We start from the raw sequence: 16,288 nt of genomic DNA, 5'->3' as shown, positions 1-16,288 counted from the left end.
ATCACTCTCCTTTTAAACTTTATTCTTTTTTTATTGTTATATAGTATTTCATACCTGTTTTTCATTTATTCTCTTATTTTTTTATAACTATAATGATCATATAAACGTGTGCCTCTGAAATAATTGTTTACATTAATGGTGACCAAACCGTTTGAGACCCACTGAGATAACCCTGAGAGTCCTTTAGCTCACTGAGCCTCTCAGTCTGACAGGAGAGGACTCTCCTCCAGCTTGTTGTTGAAAAAACTCCTTATATCCATTAGCGTAGCTCGCTAGCACCAGAAGCTAACAACAACAATCTTCGGTACTGGTGCGCTCTCTCTCTCTCGCACACAAAATGGCTCGTTCCACACACACACAGAGCCGAGCTTTAACGAAACACAGAGACCCAGACGTAATAGTACTGTATCATATTATTTTCGAATCAATAATTGTTCAAATTATTTTAATTTTTTTTAATAACCTTTTTTCCTCCTGGTCTCTCGCGCCCCACCCTGTCATGCCTCTACGCCCCCCACTTTGAGAACCACTGCGGCTAATAGCAGACACACTCCAATTTGTGCAGAGTCTAGCCAATGTCGTCAGGGAGTCAACAAAGCGCAAAGCCACCCTTGACTCGTGCTTTGGGGAAGATGACATCAAGTGCAACATACTTGGATTGTGTCCAACAAGGTTTGTTTATTTTGTTTCAAACACAAAGATAACATCGCCCGCCCGTGCGCACGCACACACAAACAAAGTGAATATAAAAGTATAGCCTACATGTGAGAGGGTGTGGTAGAAACCTATAGTTTCATTAATGCACTCAATGTTTAAACATTGATTACTGCACATAGCCTATTTCATATTTTATATTCTATGATTCACTGCATTCTATTTTGTTGTAAATTACTGCTTTATTGTATTGCTATCTTAATATATTTGTATTACAGTGTTCTTAATATAGTTTGCTATCTTTTAAAATGTTTGTTGTATGCACCGTGACATCAAGTCAAATGTTCATACGTGTGAACCAAACCCGTTTCTGATTCTGATAGAGGCTTATATGAAAACCACACCCGAAAGACACACAAAGGGTAAAATACAAACACATAGAAAAAACACCAACACCACAAAGTAAGTGCAGAACCAATACCATAGTTTAACAAAAAGAAATGCAGAAACAAAAGGAGTGAGGAGTAGGGATATTGCCATGTTAAAAGTAAGAATAACAGTATCAAAGAGTGATAATTATTTGTATTTAATAAAATAGGTGTAATATTTTTGACAGCAGAAAATTACTAAGTCTCTCTATTTTTCTAAAAGGTGTTGAGTCAGGACCAACACGATATCCAGGGTAAGCCGTGCGTATGACCCACTTCTCCAGACACTAAGTACCCTCCAGGAAGAGTGCAGTGTGCGCGGTGAAACCAGGACGAAGATCTCTGGGCTTCTAGAGCAAGCAAAGAAGGCGAGAATGGTGTTTGGCCTTCTGCGCGCAAAAGCTCTTTCTGATCCATGCGAGTCTGTGGCTAAAGTCCAACAAGGGGAAAAAGCAATCGCTGCTGGAGCACTGGAGTGCGTAAAGGCCCTAATGGGCGCGTGCATGCCCTGCGCAACGAAGAGGCCGTGGAGGAAATCCTGAATCAAACCAAAGCCTCAGCAGCTGCACCTCAAGATGCCTGACCCAGTAGGCAGCCGGGTCAGCAACACACCGTCCCCATTCCGCAGCACGACAGAGGCTGAAGATATTGTACCAACAAAAGGAGTGGTGTCATGGAGGAGAGAGTTTTTTCGAGGCTCTTGATCTTGTGCAGAGAAATCAAGCGGTGTTTTGACCAGAGGCATGGCAAGTGCCTCCCGCAGGGAGGAAACATTGATTGTTGCTGCTAAGGGGTCCGTTGGCACAGAGGAAGACCTGAGACCTCTCCAGCTGCAAGCAGGAAACATAGATGTCTCTGGTCTTCACGTGCAAATGAGGATGCTGGGAGACCTTACGAAGGAAGAGGACTTTTGCACTGTTCACAAACTGGCTGTCTATACTGTATGTCCAGCCTGCACATGCAAACAAGAGGACTCTTCAAATACGTGGGTCATCTCCTCCAACTGTGTCTCTATGCCCATCTCCCTGGCCTCGTCAGAGAGATCCTTCTCTGCGCTCCGTCGCCTGAACACCTCGCTGCGTAACACAGTCACCCAGAAGAGACTCTCTCACCTGGCCTCGCTGCGTAACACAGTCACCCAGAGAGACTGTCTCACCTGGCCTCACTGAGTAACACAGTCACCCAGAGAGACTGTCTCACCTGGCCTCACTTAGTAACACAGTCACCCATAGAGACTCTCTCACCTGGCCTCACTGAGTAACACAGTCACCCATAGAGACTCTCTCACCTGGCCTCGCTGAGTAACACAGTCACCCATAGAGACTCTCTCACCTGGCCTCACTGAGTAACACAGTCACCCAGAGAGACTGTCTCACCTGGCCTCGCTGAGTAACACAGTCACCCAGAGAGACTCTCTCAGCTGGCCTCACTGATTAACACAGTCACCCAGAGAGACTGTCTCACCTGGCCTCACTGAGTAACACAGTCACCCAGAGAGACTCTCTCACCTGGCCTCACTGATTAACACAGTCACCCAGAGAGACTGTCTCACCTGGCCTCGCTGAGTAACACAGTCACCCAGAGAGACTCTCTCAGCTGGCCTCACTGATTAACACAGTCACCCAGAGAGACTGTCTCACCTGGCCTCACTGAGTAACACAGTCACCCAGAGAGACTCTCTCACCTGGCCTCACTGATTAACACAGTCACCCATAGAGACTCTCTCACCTGGCCTCGCTGAGTAACACAGTCACCCAGAGAGACTCTCTCAGCTGGCCTCACTGATTAACACAGTCACCCAGAGAGACTGTCTCACCTGGCCTCACTGATTAACACAGTCACTCAGAGAGACTCTCTCACCTGGCCTCGCTGAGTAACACAGTCACCCATAGAGACTCTCTCAGCTGGCCTCACTGAGTAACACAGTCACCAATAGAGACTCTCTCACCTGGCCTCACTGAGTAACACAGTCACCCATAGAGACTCTCTCACCTGGCCTCACTGAGTAACACAGTCACCCAGAGAGACTCTCTCACCTGTTCTCACTGATTAACACAGTCACCCAGAGAGACTCTCTCACCTGGCCTCACTGAGTAACACAGTCACCCATAGAGACTCTCTCACCTGGCCTCACTGAGTAACACAGTCACCCAGAGAGACTCTCTCACCTGTTCTCACTGATTAACACAGTCACCCAGAGAGACTCTCTCACCTGGCCTCACTGAGTAACACAGTCACCCATAGAGACTCTCTCAGCTGGCCTCGCTGAGTAACACAGTCACCCAGAGAGACTCTCTCACCTGTTCTCACTGATTAACACAGTCACCCAGAGAGACTCTCTCACCTGGCCTCACTGAGTAACACAGTCACCCATAGAGACTCTCTCACCTGGCCTCACTGAGTAACACAGTCACCCATAGAGACTCTCTCAGCTGGCCTCGCTGAGTAACACAGTCACCCATAGAGACTCTCTCACCTGGCCTCACTGAGTAACACAGTCACCCAGAGAGACTCTCTCACCTGGCCTCACTGAGTAACACAGTCACCCATAGAGACTCTCTCACCTGGCCTCGCTGAGTAACACAGTCACCCATAGAGACTCTCTCACCTGGCCTCACTGAGTAACACAGTCACCCAGAGAGACTCTCTCACCTGGCCTCACTGAGTAACACAGTCACCCATAGAGACTCTCTCACCTGGCCTCACTGAGTAACACAGTCACCCATAGAGACTCTCTCACCTGGCCTCGCTGAGTAACACAGTCACCCATAGAGACTCTCTCACCTGGCCTCACTGAGTAACACAGTCACCCATAGAGACTCCCTCACCTGGCCTCGCTGAGTAACACAGTCACCCAGAGAGACTCTCTCACCTGGCCTCGCTGAGTAACACAGTCACCCATAGAGACTCTCTCACCTGGCCTCACTGAGTAACACAGTCACCCATAGAGACTCTCTCACCTGGCCTCGCTGAGTAACACAGTCACCCAGAGAGACTCTCTCACCTGGCCTCAGTGAGTAACACAGTCACCCATAGAGACTCTCTCACCTGGCCTCACTGAGTAACACAGTCATCCAGAGAGACTCTCTCACCTGGCCTCACTGAGTAACACAGTCACCCAGAGAGACTCTCTCACCTGGCCTCGCTGAGTAACATAGTCACCCAGAGAGACTCTCTCACCTGGCCTCACTGAGTAACGCAGTCACCCAGAAGAGACTCTCTCACCTGGCCTCGCTGAGTAACACAGTCACCCATAGAGACCCTCTCACCTGGCCTCGCTGAGTAACGCAGTCACCCATAGAGACTCTCTCACCTGGCCTCGCTGAGTAACATAGTCACCCAGAGAGACTCTCTCACCTGGCCTCACTGCATGTACAGCAGGACATTCTGGACTCACTGGATGTTCACGTTCTCATGAGGGACTTTATTTGCACGACCCCTGAGCGCAAGACCAACTTCGGTGTTCTGTAGCCTATGCTGTGTGTGTGCAAAGAGAGAGTCAGAGAGAGTGAGAGAGAAGTTCAGAGTTACTCGTTATGAATATGTTCGGATGGTTGCTCTGTGTTCACGTAAATAAATAGATACATTCATTTAGCACTTTTCTAGCATATCTCACAGCCGAATTCAAAAAAATGTTCAATTGTGTAAAATCTGTAAATTGTAGGACTATTCCGTTTTAAGCTGCTTAATCTCTGTTAACTCTGTTATTGTTATACAATCTGGTGCGCAAAGTTCAAGTGCGTTATTGCTACCCGGCTGCGTCTCATCAACAATAAATCGTCTTCTCATTAGAAATATACTTGCTGCCCACTGCCCGCACCCACACCCGCACCCCCAGCTCTGACTGGCTTCCCGCGTCCCTGCATACAGATGTTAACAACTTCATGGTTACCTCGTATTTGTTGAAACTTTTACATTTACTCATGTCTAGTCTAGAAAACGGTAAAAAGTTGTGTATATTTACATGAACTTTTGCTAAAACTAAGCAACTTATAAACATCTGATTTTAAAACAGAAATATGTTTACAAAAAATACTTATTTGCAATAAAAGATTTTTAAAGTTTTATTTTTGTTATTTTTAACCCAAGAGATGCTGATTTGAAACCGACTGACAAAGTCAGGACCGATGCAGACTCGCTGTTGGAGGACAAAAGTAAATATATGTATTGTTTATTTAAGCATGACTGATGACTGACAGCTGTTGCCATGGTTGCAGGTGGGCTGGAACATCTTCGACAGCATCATCGTCACCATGAGTCTGGTGGAGCTCGGACTGGCCGACGTCCAGGGACTGTCTGTACTGCGCTCCTTCAGACTGGTCTGTACCTGTCTGTCTGTCTGTCTGCACTACTCTCACCTGTCTCTCCCCTATCTCTCCCCTGTCTCTCCACTGTCTCTCCCCTGTCTCTCCACTGTCTCTCACCTGTCTCTCCCCTGTCTCTCACCTGTCTCTCCCCTGTCTCTCCCCTGTCTCTCACCTGTCTCTCCACTGTCTCTCACCTGTCTGTCACCTGTCTGTCACCTGTCTCTCACCTGTCTCTCCCCTGTCTCTCACCTGTCTCTCCCCTGTCTCTCCCCTGTCTCTCACCTGTCTCTCCACTGTCTCTCACCTGTCTGTCACCTGTCTGTCACCTGTCTCTCACCTGTCTCTCACCTGTCTCTCACCTGTCTCTCCACTGTCTCTCACCTGTCTCTCCACTGTCTCTCCCCTGTCTCTCCACTGTCTCTCACCTGTCTCTCACATGTCTCTCCCCTGTCTCTCACCTGTCTCTCCCCTGTCTCTCACCTGTCTCTCCCCTGTCTCTCACCTGTTTCTCCCCTGTCTCTCCCGTCTCTCCCCTGTCTCTCCCCTGCCTCTCACCTGTCTCTCACCTGTCTCTCCCCTGCCTCTCACCTGTCTCTCCCCTGTATCTCCCCTGTCTCTCCCCTTTCTTTCCCCTGTCTCTCACCTGTCTCTCACCTGTCTCTCCCCTGTCTCTCACCTGTCTCTCCCCTGTCTCTCCCCTGCTTCTCCCCTGTCTCTCCCCTGTCTCTCCCCTATCTCTCCCCTGTCTCTCACCTGCCTCTCACCTGTCTCTCACCTGTCTCTCACCTGTCTCTCACCTGTCTCTCCCCTGTCTTTCCCCTGTCTCTCACTTGTCTCTCACCTGTCTCTCACCTGTCTCTCCCCTGTCCCCCCTGTCTCTCCCCTGTCTCTCCCCTGTCTCTCCCCTGTCTCTCCCCTGCCTCTCCCCTGCCTCTCCCCTGTCTCTCACCTGTCTCTCCCCTGTCTCACCCCTGTCTCACCCCTGTCTCTCCCCTGTCTCTCACCTGTCTCTTCCCTGTCTCTCACCTGTCTCTCACCTGTCTCTCGCCTGTCTCTCCCCTGTCTCTCCCCTGTCTCTCACCTGTCTCTCCCCTGTCTCTCCCCTGCTTCTCCCCTGTCTCTCCCCTGTCTCTCCCCTATCTCTCCCCTGTCTCTCACCTGCCTCTCACCTGTCTCTCACCTGTCTCTCACCTGTCTTTCCCCTGTCTCTCACTTGTCTCTCACCTGTCTCTCCCCTGTCTCTCCCCTGCCTCTCCCCTGCCTCTCCCCTGTCTCTCACCTGTCTCTCCCCTGTCTCACCCCTGTCTCACCCCTGTCTCTCCCCTGTCTCTCACCTGTCTCTTCCCTGTCTCTCACCTGTCTCTCACCTGTCTCTCGCCTGTCTCTCCCCTGTCTCTGACCTGTCTCTCACCTGTCTCTTCCCTGTCTCTCACCTGTCCCTCCCCTGTCTCTCACCTGCCTCACCCCTGTCTCTCCCCTGTCTCTCATCTGCCTCTCACCTGTCTCTCACCTGTCCCTCCCCTGTCTCCCTGTCTCCAGATGCGGGTCTTTAAGCTGGCTAAGTCGTGGCCCACACTGAACATGCTGATAAAGATCATTGGTAACTCTGTGGGTGCTCTGGGGAACCTGACGCTGGTCCTGGCCATAATTGTCTTCATTTTCGCGGTGGTTGGGATGCAGCTGTTTGGGAAGAACTACAAAGAGTGTGTCTGCCGTATAGACAAGGACTGTGTACTCCCCCGATGGCACATGACAGACTTCTTCCACGCCTTCCTCATCATCTTCAGGGTCCTGTGTGGGGAGTGGATCGAGACCATGTGGGACTGCATGGAGGTCTCGGATCAGACCATGTGTCTCATCGTCTTCATGATGGTGATGGTCATCGGAAACCTGGTGGTGAGTCAGAAGAACTAAAGCTTAAGATTAGATACAATGTTTTTTTATTGTCAGTCGGCGCAGTTACAGACATTGAAGATACAAACAGTTCACTACAGACTGGTGTTATGCAATAATGTCTTCGGGGGGAGTTGGTCCCGGGTCAGTCTGAACCAGCACTCACTATTGGGGCTTTCACACCAACGTGGTTCCAGGGCCGGTTCGGAGCTAGAGCCTGAAAAGCACAGATTTTTCCTGTTCACACCGCAGCGGAGCCGGCTCTAAGCTCCGAAACCCGGTGCTTTTCAAGCACCAAAATTGTTTCGGTCTATAAGCAAGTACCGCTTACGGAGGAGGAGGGGGGGGACAGGGGCAGGATCAACCTGAGCAATAAAAGTTTATGTCAAGTAGTACTGCAAATGAAAGTTGTAACAAGCAGTAGTGCTGAGAAAGTGACTAGAACGCAACCACACACTTATTAAAAAAAACACACTTTATAAAGTCAGGCAGCACTAACCAGGCTTCTTGTGATTCTGTTTATTTGTACCTTACTTTGACCATGCGTTCACTGTCATTGATCATTGTGGAGAGAGGCAGACGTTTAGTTTTGTATTAGAGCAGCTATCAGATGGAATCAATACATGGGCTGCACAGGTTGTCATGACTCATGTTACATTACATGAGATTACATTTAGCTGATGCTTTTATCCAGAGTGACTTACAATAAGTGTGTTTGACCAACAAAATACAACCTTGAAGAAACAGAATCATATAAGTACATCAGGTTTCATAGAGCCAAACATTTCAAGTGCTACTCAACTGGCTTTAGATAAGCCAGCCCTTTATTAGTATATAAGTGCTTTGTTAGTAATTCTATCTCTCGAAGTGGAGTCCAAAGAGATGAGTTTTCAGTCTCCCCCGGAAGATGTGTAAGCTTTCTGCTGTCCTGATTTCAATGGGGAGCTCATTCTGATGTTTTCCGGGTCAGCTGGCGACGTATCCTCCTGATGTTGTCAAGCGTGTATCTGCAGCAGTGGGTTGTAGCTCCGATGTTTGCAGTGAAGGACAGTTTGTTATCTAGGGTCACACCCAGATTCCTTGCAGTCCGAGTCGGGGAAACAACAGAGGGGCCGATGTTGATTGTTAGGTCAAGAGTGGGAGAATCTTTTCCTGGAAGGAAAAGCAGTTCAATCTTGTCAAGGTTGAGCTTGAGGTGAAGAGCAGACATCCACTGAGAGATGTCCACTAGACAAGCAGAGATGCGTGTGACGACCTGGGTCTCTGAGCGGGGAAAGGACAGAATCAGTTGGGTGTCGTCAGCGTAGCAGTGGTATGAAAAACCATGCGGGCTAATGACAGATCCGAGCGAGTTTGTGTACAAGGAGAAGAGGAGGGGACCAAGAACAGAGCCCTGAGGGACCTCTGTAGTTAATTGACAAGGGGCGGACTCGGACCCTCTCCAAGTTACCCTGTAGGTACGGTCGTTGAGGTATGAGGTGAGGAGGGAAAGTGCAGAGCCTGAAAATCCAAGTTCTTGGAGAGTGTGAAGGAGGATCTGATGGTTCACCGTGTTGAATGCAGCAGACAGGTCCAGAAGGATGATGACAGAGGAGAGGGAGGCTGCTTTAGCCGTGTGCAGTTCCTCAGAGACTGCAAGGAGGGCAGTTTCTGTGGAGGGACCTGCCTTGAAACCAGACTGGTGCGGATCCAGAAGGTTGTTCTGATGGAGATAACAGGAGAGTTGTTTAAAGACAGCGCGTTCAAGTGTTTTAGACAGGAACGGGAGGAGAGACACAGGCCTGTAGTTTATAACATCAGATGGGTTGAGAGTGGGTTTCTTGAGGAGAGGGTTTACTCTTGCCTCCTTGAGACTGTTTGGAAAGGGACCAGAAGTTAGAGAAGTGTTGATGAAATGAGAAACGGTAGAATATCAGGAGCGATAGTCTGAAGGAGGTTTGAGGGGATAGGGTCCAGAGGACAGGTGGTAGGACGGGCAGAGGTAATGAGGTTAAGAACCTCACTTGGAGAGAGAGGGGAGAAGGAGGTCAGTGTGTGGGGTCCAAGAGGGGGAGGGGGGAGGGGCTTCTGGGGGGGTCCAAAGGGGTGGAGAAGATGGGAAATAGTTTTTGGGATTGGAATAGGAAGATTGGATCTTATCTTGAAAGAAAGTGCTTTTTGCCTGAGAGATGGAAGCGGAGAAAGAGGAGAGCCTGATAGGTTAGGAGGACGTCATGGTGTTTGGATTTCCACCATTTCCGCTTTGCTGCCCAAAGGATGGTTCTATTAGCACGCCAACAACGCCGACACACCGTCCTCGTCCGATCCACAACTCGCACCCCATCGTTATTGTAGTCCACAGGGAACCCGAAATGTTCCCACACAGCTGATCTAAAAGAAGCAGGTGGGTCTTCTAGCTCCTGTGTGTTGTGTGAACTCGCCATAGCTACAAACTTTTCTTCTTCATGTATTGTGTTCGTTTTTTTGTGTTTTGTTCTTGTTCTTCATTTGTTATTTACGGGCGGCTGGCTTTTAGGCGCAATACCGCCCCCTGGATTATATATAGTGTAATACTGCCCTGAGTGACATACTTTTTTCCCACTCGTAAAAAAGGCGTATTCGCTGTGTGACTGCATGTGCCGAAGCGTGACGTCCGAACCGTGACGGTACGGGACGAATACGGATACCGTTACACCCCTAGTACAGACAGAAGTGTAGACATCATAGGAAGGGTCCTAACCAAACACACGTGGAGTTCGCTAGAGAAAAGGGAACGTTGTTTACTAAGTGGGTTACGTCATGTAAAGCGGAGGATTATTCTGCTCTGAGGGAATTGATCATGTTGGAGGAGTTCAAGAAATGTTTGCCTGATTGCATTGTGGTATACCTAAATGAGCAAAAAGTAAATTCCCTCTCTGCTGCTGCTGTGTTAGCCCATGAATATGTGCTGACACATAAATCCGTGTTTTCCCCTGTCTTTACTGAGAGGTCACGCCGTGCGTCAGCCGCAGCATTTACTGAGCCATTAAATATGTATAAAGTAACAAGAAAGGAGAAAGAGTGCTTTTACTGTCACCAACCTGGACATGTCATCGCCAACTGTGTTGCTCTGAAGCGTAAAGAACGGCGGCAGAATATGTCCCAGCCAAAAGGCATTGGCATCCTGTGTTTGTGCCGGTGCTTTCAGATTAAGCTATGTTCCTCTCCTCATGAGGATATCGCGAGACTAGCGCAACACGCCGGCTCAGACACGCCTCCCGACAGACCGACTCTCCCGGTAATTCCAGAGTGTCTACTAGGTTATCAGCTAGTCCTCTTCGTTATGTTGTTAGCTTAACGTTATTTTGAGATTTATGTGGGATCTAGCTTTTGGCCAATTGTCATGTGTATTTGTTACGATCCCTTCACATTCTGCTCTAGCGTGTACAAGCACAATCAGCGTCTCATGTGATGGGCTCTGATCGTGCGGGACTACAACATAAGACATCTGTCTTAAACAGGGCTCAGAGAATGTGTTGGCAGATGCTTTGTCCAGGTTGGTTTAGTGATGTTCGTGTGTCTTATTATCAGACTTGAGTCACCAATTTGATGACTTTGGACTCGACAAAATCACAAAACACTTCGACTCGACTTGGACTTGAACACCAATGACTCAGGACTTGACTTGGACTTGAGCCTTCTGACTTGAGGTGACTTGATAATTTAATTCAGTGGTCTCCAACACGCCGATCGCGAGATGCCGCTAGAAGAGCAGACTCCCGTCGGGGAGAGCAGCATCTTCAGCCGCTCATACTATTGCCGAGAATCCATGCAGGCAGGGGCGGGTCTTTATTTAGCTGGGCCACCATGCGGCCAATCATATGCGAGGACACACTAGGATCATACCATTATGTGAAAGAAGGGTGGGGGGCACAGCAGGTGTAGTGGGACAGGCCAGCTGCACAGAAAACCCTCTGTGCAGAGAGAAGCAGCATCTGGCTGCATTTCAATGATATTGGAGAAAGCAAAGCTGAGTACAGGATTTGTAAAATGAAAATAACCTTCAGAGTAGGGTTTTGTTTTGGTAACCACTCAGGATTTATTGTCAGAGGTGGGAGAAGTTCAGATATTGTACTTGAGTAAAAGTTCCAGAGTGTAATACTCGGTTACAATAAAAAGTCCTGAATTCAAAATGTTACAAGTAAAATACAAAAGTATTAGCATCAACTCAAAGAACCACCTGCAGAGGGATCTAGATGCAGGTGTTCTTTTCCCCATAGAGACCGCCTCGCTGCACATTATCCCTTGCATAAAGATAGATCGTGGGTCCCTTATAACATGTTGTACACAGTAGAAATAAACATTCTGGTCACCTCAACATCAGGGTTCTTATACATTAAACTCCTATAATGACTTGTTTAAGACTCATTTTGTCAAAGTTTAGGACTTGGACTTGACTTGGACTTGAGCGCAAAGACTTGAGACTTGACTTGGACTTGAGCGCAAAGACTTGAGACTTGACTCGGACTTGCAAAACAATGACTTGTTCCCACCTCTGGTTGATGGTGTGTTTGGTTTCCCAAAACCTGTTGGTTTGTGTCTTAAGGGGGGGAGTGTTACGGCTGCCGCCTTCCTGGTCGTCTTAACTGTATTAACTCTGTTCTGTGTCTATGTAAATGAGCTGTGCGGTTGCCCTGACGTCATTGGCTGCCATCTCCTGGTCCGCCCCCCCGAAGATTGTGATTGGAGCACGCCGGGCCCGACGCACTCCAATCGCAGCGCACAGCCGGCACACACCTGCTGGAGATGACTTTAAAGCCTGTGACCGACGATCACTCTGCGGGCTCTGTTATGGGAACAGATGCCTCTCACTACGTGCTCTTCGTTTGTGTGCTAAATCTGTTAACTTGTGTGGTATTAGATTTGTCTTAGCGTCACTTGGACTGTTGTTCTGTAGTGTTGCTGTGTTTGCTTACAGCTCCTTTGTTAGTTGTACCACTCTTATAGTGAGGGTTATTTTGTTTATTGTGTATATTCCTTTGTAGTTGATTAGGCTCCCTTGTTTAGAGTCCTCCTTTTGTTTGCTCCTCAGTTAAACCAACGCCCTTTTGGCCCCTTTGTTTGTTCCCGGCTGTTTGCCTACCGTTTTGTTTGACCTGCTATATAATACAACTTATTATAATTATTACCATTTCCATACTGGTGTATGTTGCTTTCCTCTTCCCCTAGTTGGGACGTAACAAATGTGTTCCTGTTCTTGCTTTAGGTCCTGAATCTGTTCCTGGCCTTGTTGCTGAGCTCTTTCAGCGGGGATAATCTGGCGGCCCCAGAGGAGGAAGGAGAAAACAACTTGCAGATCTCCATAAACCGGATAAACAGGGCTGTGTCCTGGCTGAAGACGTGGGTCTTGGAACAGATCTGGACTTTAATGGGAAAGAAGAACCACATGAGCCCAGACCTCAGTGGTGAGGGTTTCTCTTTGTTTAAATGTGTGTCATGAGTCTGGATCCCAGATGAGGTCCTGATACTGTGGTATTGTGATCTCTCTGTTAGTGAGGGATGAAGAGGAGGACCAGCAGACCAAGGACTCCTTGGATCTGACCTTCATCATCTCTGAACCCCTCGGCTGTAACCGTGGCAACCTGACCAGCAACTACCACAGCCTCCCGTTGCTAAGGGTCCCCATTGCTGAGGCAGAGTCAGACCTCGAGTCGCGGGACAACGACGACGAAGAGGAGGACGAAGAGGAAGACGAAGAGGAAGACGAAGAGGACGACGAAGAGGACGACAAAGAGGACGACGAAGAGGGCTCCCAGGTAATTGTTACTCACCGGTACGGTTTCAGGTCTTCATCTGCATGTATATATATATATATATATATATACATATATGTACTATACATATATGTATATATATGTAGTGTATACATACACTACCAGTCAAACGGAAAGCCCTATTTGAATGCTGCTGTAATCAATATTATAGCAAGAACCACTCAACTTGAATAATACGTCAGAGTTACCTCTGCTCAGAGGATCAATACATCAGAGTTACCTCTCAGAGGATCAATACATCAGAGTTACCTCTGAGAGGATCAATACATCAGAGTTACCTCTGAGAGGATCAATACATCAGAGTTACCTCTGATCAGAGGATCAATACATCAGAGTTACCTCTGATCAGAGGATCAATACATCAGAGTTACCTCTGCTCAGAGGATCAATACATCAGAGTTACCTCTGCTCAGAGGATCAATACATCAGAGTTACCTCTGATCAGAGGATCAATACATCAGAGTTACCTCTGATCAGAGGATCAATACATCAGAGTTACCTCTGATCAGAGGATCAATACATCAGAGCTACCTCTGAGAGGATCAATACATCAGAGTTACCTCTCAGAGGATCAATACATCAGAGTTACCTCTGATCAGAGGATCAATACATCAGAGTTACCTCTGAGAGGATCAATACATCAGAGTTACCTCTGATCAGAGGATCAATACATCAGAGTTACCTCTGATCAGAGGATCAATACATCAGAGTTACCTCTGCTCAGAGGATCAATACATCAGAGTTACCTCTGCTCAGAGGATCAATACATCAGAGTTACCTCTGATCAGAGGATCAATACATCAGAGTTACCTCTGATCAGAGGATCAATACATCAGAGCTACCAGCCTCAGAAACCACAAATTAAAGCATCTCAGATTAGAGCCCACATCAATGATCAGTAGGGATGGGTACCGAGCCCCGGTATTAACGGGGTTGAATTATTAAAGACCGATAACGTTAAGCTCCAACGTTATTGGTATTTTTATCGATACTCAAGACATTTTAAAAAGATGTCATGTATTTTGCTACACAAACATCATATTGCAGTTTTAATGTCTTCAATTTTGTTTATAATGCTCAAAAAGACCAAAAAGTGCGTCTATGATGTATTTTAGATCTTTCCAATCCAGACGAGAGCTCTCTCTCCCCCGTCTGTGTGCGAGGGGGCGGGGCAATTCACAATTTGTTTAGTTGATTTACCTTTTTCAAAATAACCAATAAAAGTACCGTTAAAGGACCGGATCGATAATCGGTATCGATAAAAGTATTAGTACCGTTAAAACCTTAACGATACCCATCCCTAGTGATCACAGAGCTCAAGTAGCAGACACATCTCAGCATCCACTGTTCAGAGGTGAATCAGGCCTTCATGGTCCTGTAAAGATCCACCGTTGAGGATGAACATCAAGTAGAAGAGAACTGTTCCAGAAACAAGGACTGGCCATTAGAAAGTGGAAATCTGTACTTTGGTCTGATGAGTCCACATTTTTTATTTTTGGTTCCAACCTCTGTGTCTTTGTGAGATGCAGAGAAGGTGAGCGGATGGTTTCTGCATGTGTGGTCCCACCGTGAAGCATGGAGCAGGAGATGTGATGGCGGGGGGCTTTGCTGGTGACACTGTTGGTGATTTATATTTATATATAAATAAATAACTGATGTGTTTGCAGGATGATGAGTCGTCGGTGTGCAGCACAGTGCAGAGACTCCCTGATGTTCAGGAGGAAGAGGAGGAAGAAGAGCATGATGAAAACACACCTGAGGACTGCTTCACTGACAGTACACACACACACACACACACACACACACACACACACACACACACACTCACTTGTGTAACCGTTATATTTATTCAGAAATGATCAGGAAGGTGAATGGGGTTCTGAAAGAGGAAGCGTGGACCTGATGATGCTCATGTGTTTCAGAGTGCTATGGCCGCTGTCCGTTCCTGGACGTAGACACATCCGCGGGTCGGGGGAGGGTCTGGGCTGACGTCAGGAGAACCTGCTTCTTCATCGTGGAGCACAACTACTTTGAGACGTTCATCATCTTCATGATCCTGATGAGCAGTGGAGCTCTGGTGAGGATTATTAGATATCCTGATAAATTACTTGAGATTTATATACATTATATGCATGATTGCACATAGTTAGATAGTACATTATTGAATATTGTTAGATCAATTATACATGATGTCTTTAACCCTCAGCGTTGATGAAGGTCTGATTTCCAATTTGTTGTTTTTATTTTTACTTTGGGAAGCATGTTTGAAATGTTTTCAGCATCTGCCTGGATGCTGATTGGTCTGTCTGATCTGATCCATGACTGAGCAGGTCAGATCTGATTGCTTCTCAGGAGTGCGTGCAGTGTGAATACTAACCTGTGGAGACAAGATGACCGTCAGCGACCTCAGAGCTACTAACAGTGGACTACAAACATGGCTGATATTCTGATTACTAACATGGCTGCCTCATGTCACTCAGGTGAGATCTTTACAGAGTCCTAATGAAACGCACGTTTCTGATACTTACATGTATAGTACAGCAAGATAATCTCCACATTTTAACACCACTTTATGATTTCTGAAGTAAGAAGCTAACGTTATATAAAGGAACTACAGCACGGTCACATGACTTTATGTCACCACCGCTAAGCTAAAGGTGGCTAATGTCGGGCTATAAAGGAACTACAGCACGGTCACATGACTTTATGTCACCACCGCTAAGCTAAAGGTGGCTAATGTCGGGCTATAAAGGAACTACAGCACGGTCACATGACTTCACGTCACCACCGCTAAGCTAAAGGTGGCTAATTTTGGGCTATAAAGGAACTACAGCGCGATCACATGACTTCACGTCACCACCGCTAAGCTAAAGGAGGCTAATGTTGGGCTATAAAGGAACTACACCACGGTCACATGACTTCACGTCACCACCGCTAAGCTAAAGGAGGCTAATATTGGGCTATAAAGGAACTAGAGCACGGTCACATGACTTCACGTCACTAATGTTGGGCGTGATGACGTTTAGTCGTCTCATTTAGACACATGTTATCAACCTCTGTTTTTATGTGGTTGAACAAAATGTTTAAATATCTTCAGCTTGTGTTAACCACAGACCTTATTTGAGGATAATAACCAAAAACACATTCAGGGAACCAATGACCTCCAGAACAGGGGACACGAAGTGATGACTCATGTCCAGGTTTTAGATCTCAT

At 47.3% G+C, this 16,288-nt stretch overlaps 1 protein-coding gene across 1 annotated transcript in view; it reads left to right on the top strand.

Annotated features, from left to right (window-relative positions):
• scn4ab (sodium channel, voltage-gated, type IV, alpha, b) overlaps positions 1–16,288 on the top strand; it is a 67,267-nt gene that overhangs the window by 35,704 nt on the left and 15,275 nt on the right. Inside the window, exons 15-20 of the mRNA XM_079643294.1 lie at positions 5,300–5,401; positions 6,929–7,285; positions 12,507–12,705; positions 12,794–13,056; positions 14,742–14,850; positions 14,997–15,151. Of these exons, the coding sequence (XP_079499420.1) occupies positions 5,300–5,401; positions 6,929–7,285; positions 12,507–12,705; positions 12,794–13,056; positions 14,742–14,850; positions 14,997–15,151 (1,185 nt within the window). The remainder of the gene's footprint in view (positions 1–5,299; positions 5,402–6,928; positions 7,286–12,506; positions 12,706–12,793; positions 13,057–14,741; positions 14,851–14,996; positions 15,152–16,288) is intronic.

The sequence above is a fragment of the Notothenia rossii genome (genome assembly GCF_949606895.1).
Source record: "Notothenia rossii genome assembly, chromosome: 8".
In the NCBI taxonomy this organism is placed as follows: domain Eukaryota; kingdom Metazoa; phylum Chordata; class Actinopteri; order Perciformes; family Nototheniidae; genus Notothenia; species Notothenia rossii.
The sequence above is the reverse complement of the archived record's forward strand: the minus strand, read 5'-3'. Positions and strand labels throughout refer to the sequence as shown.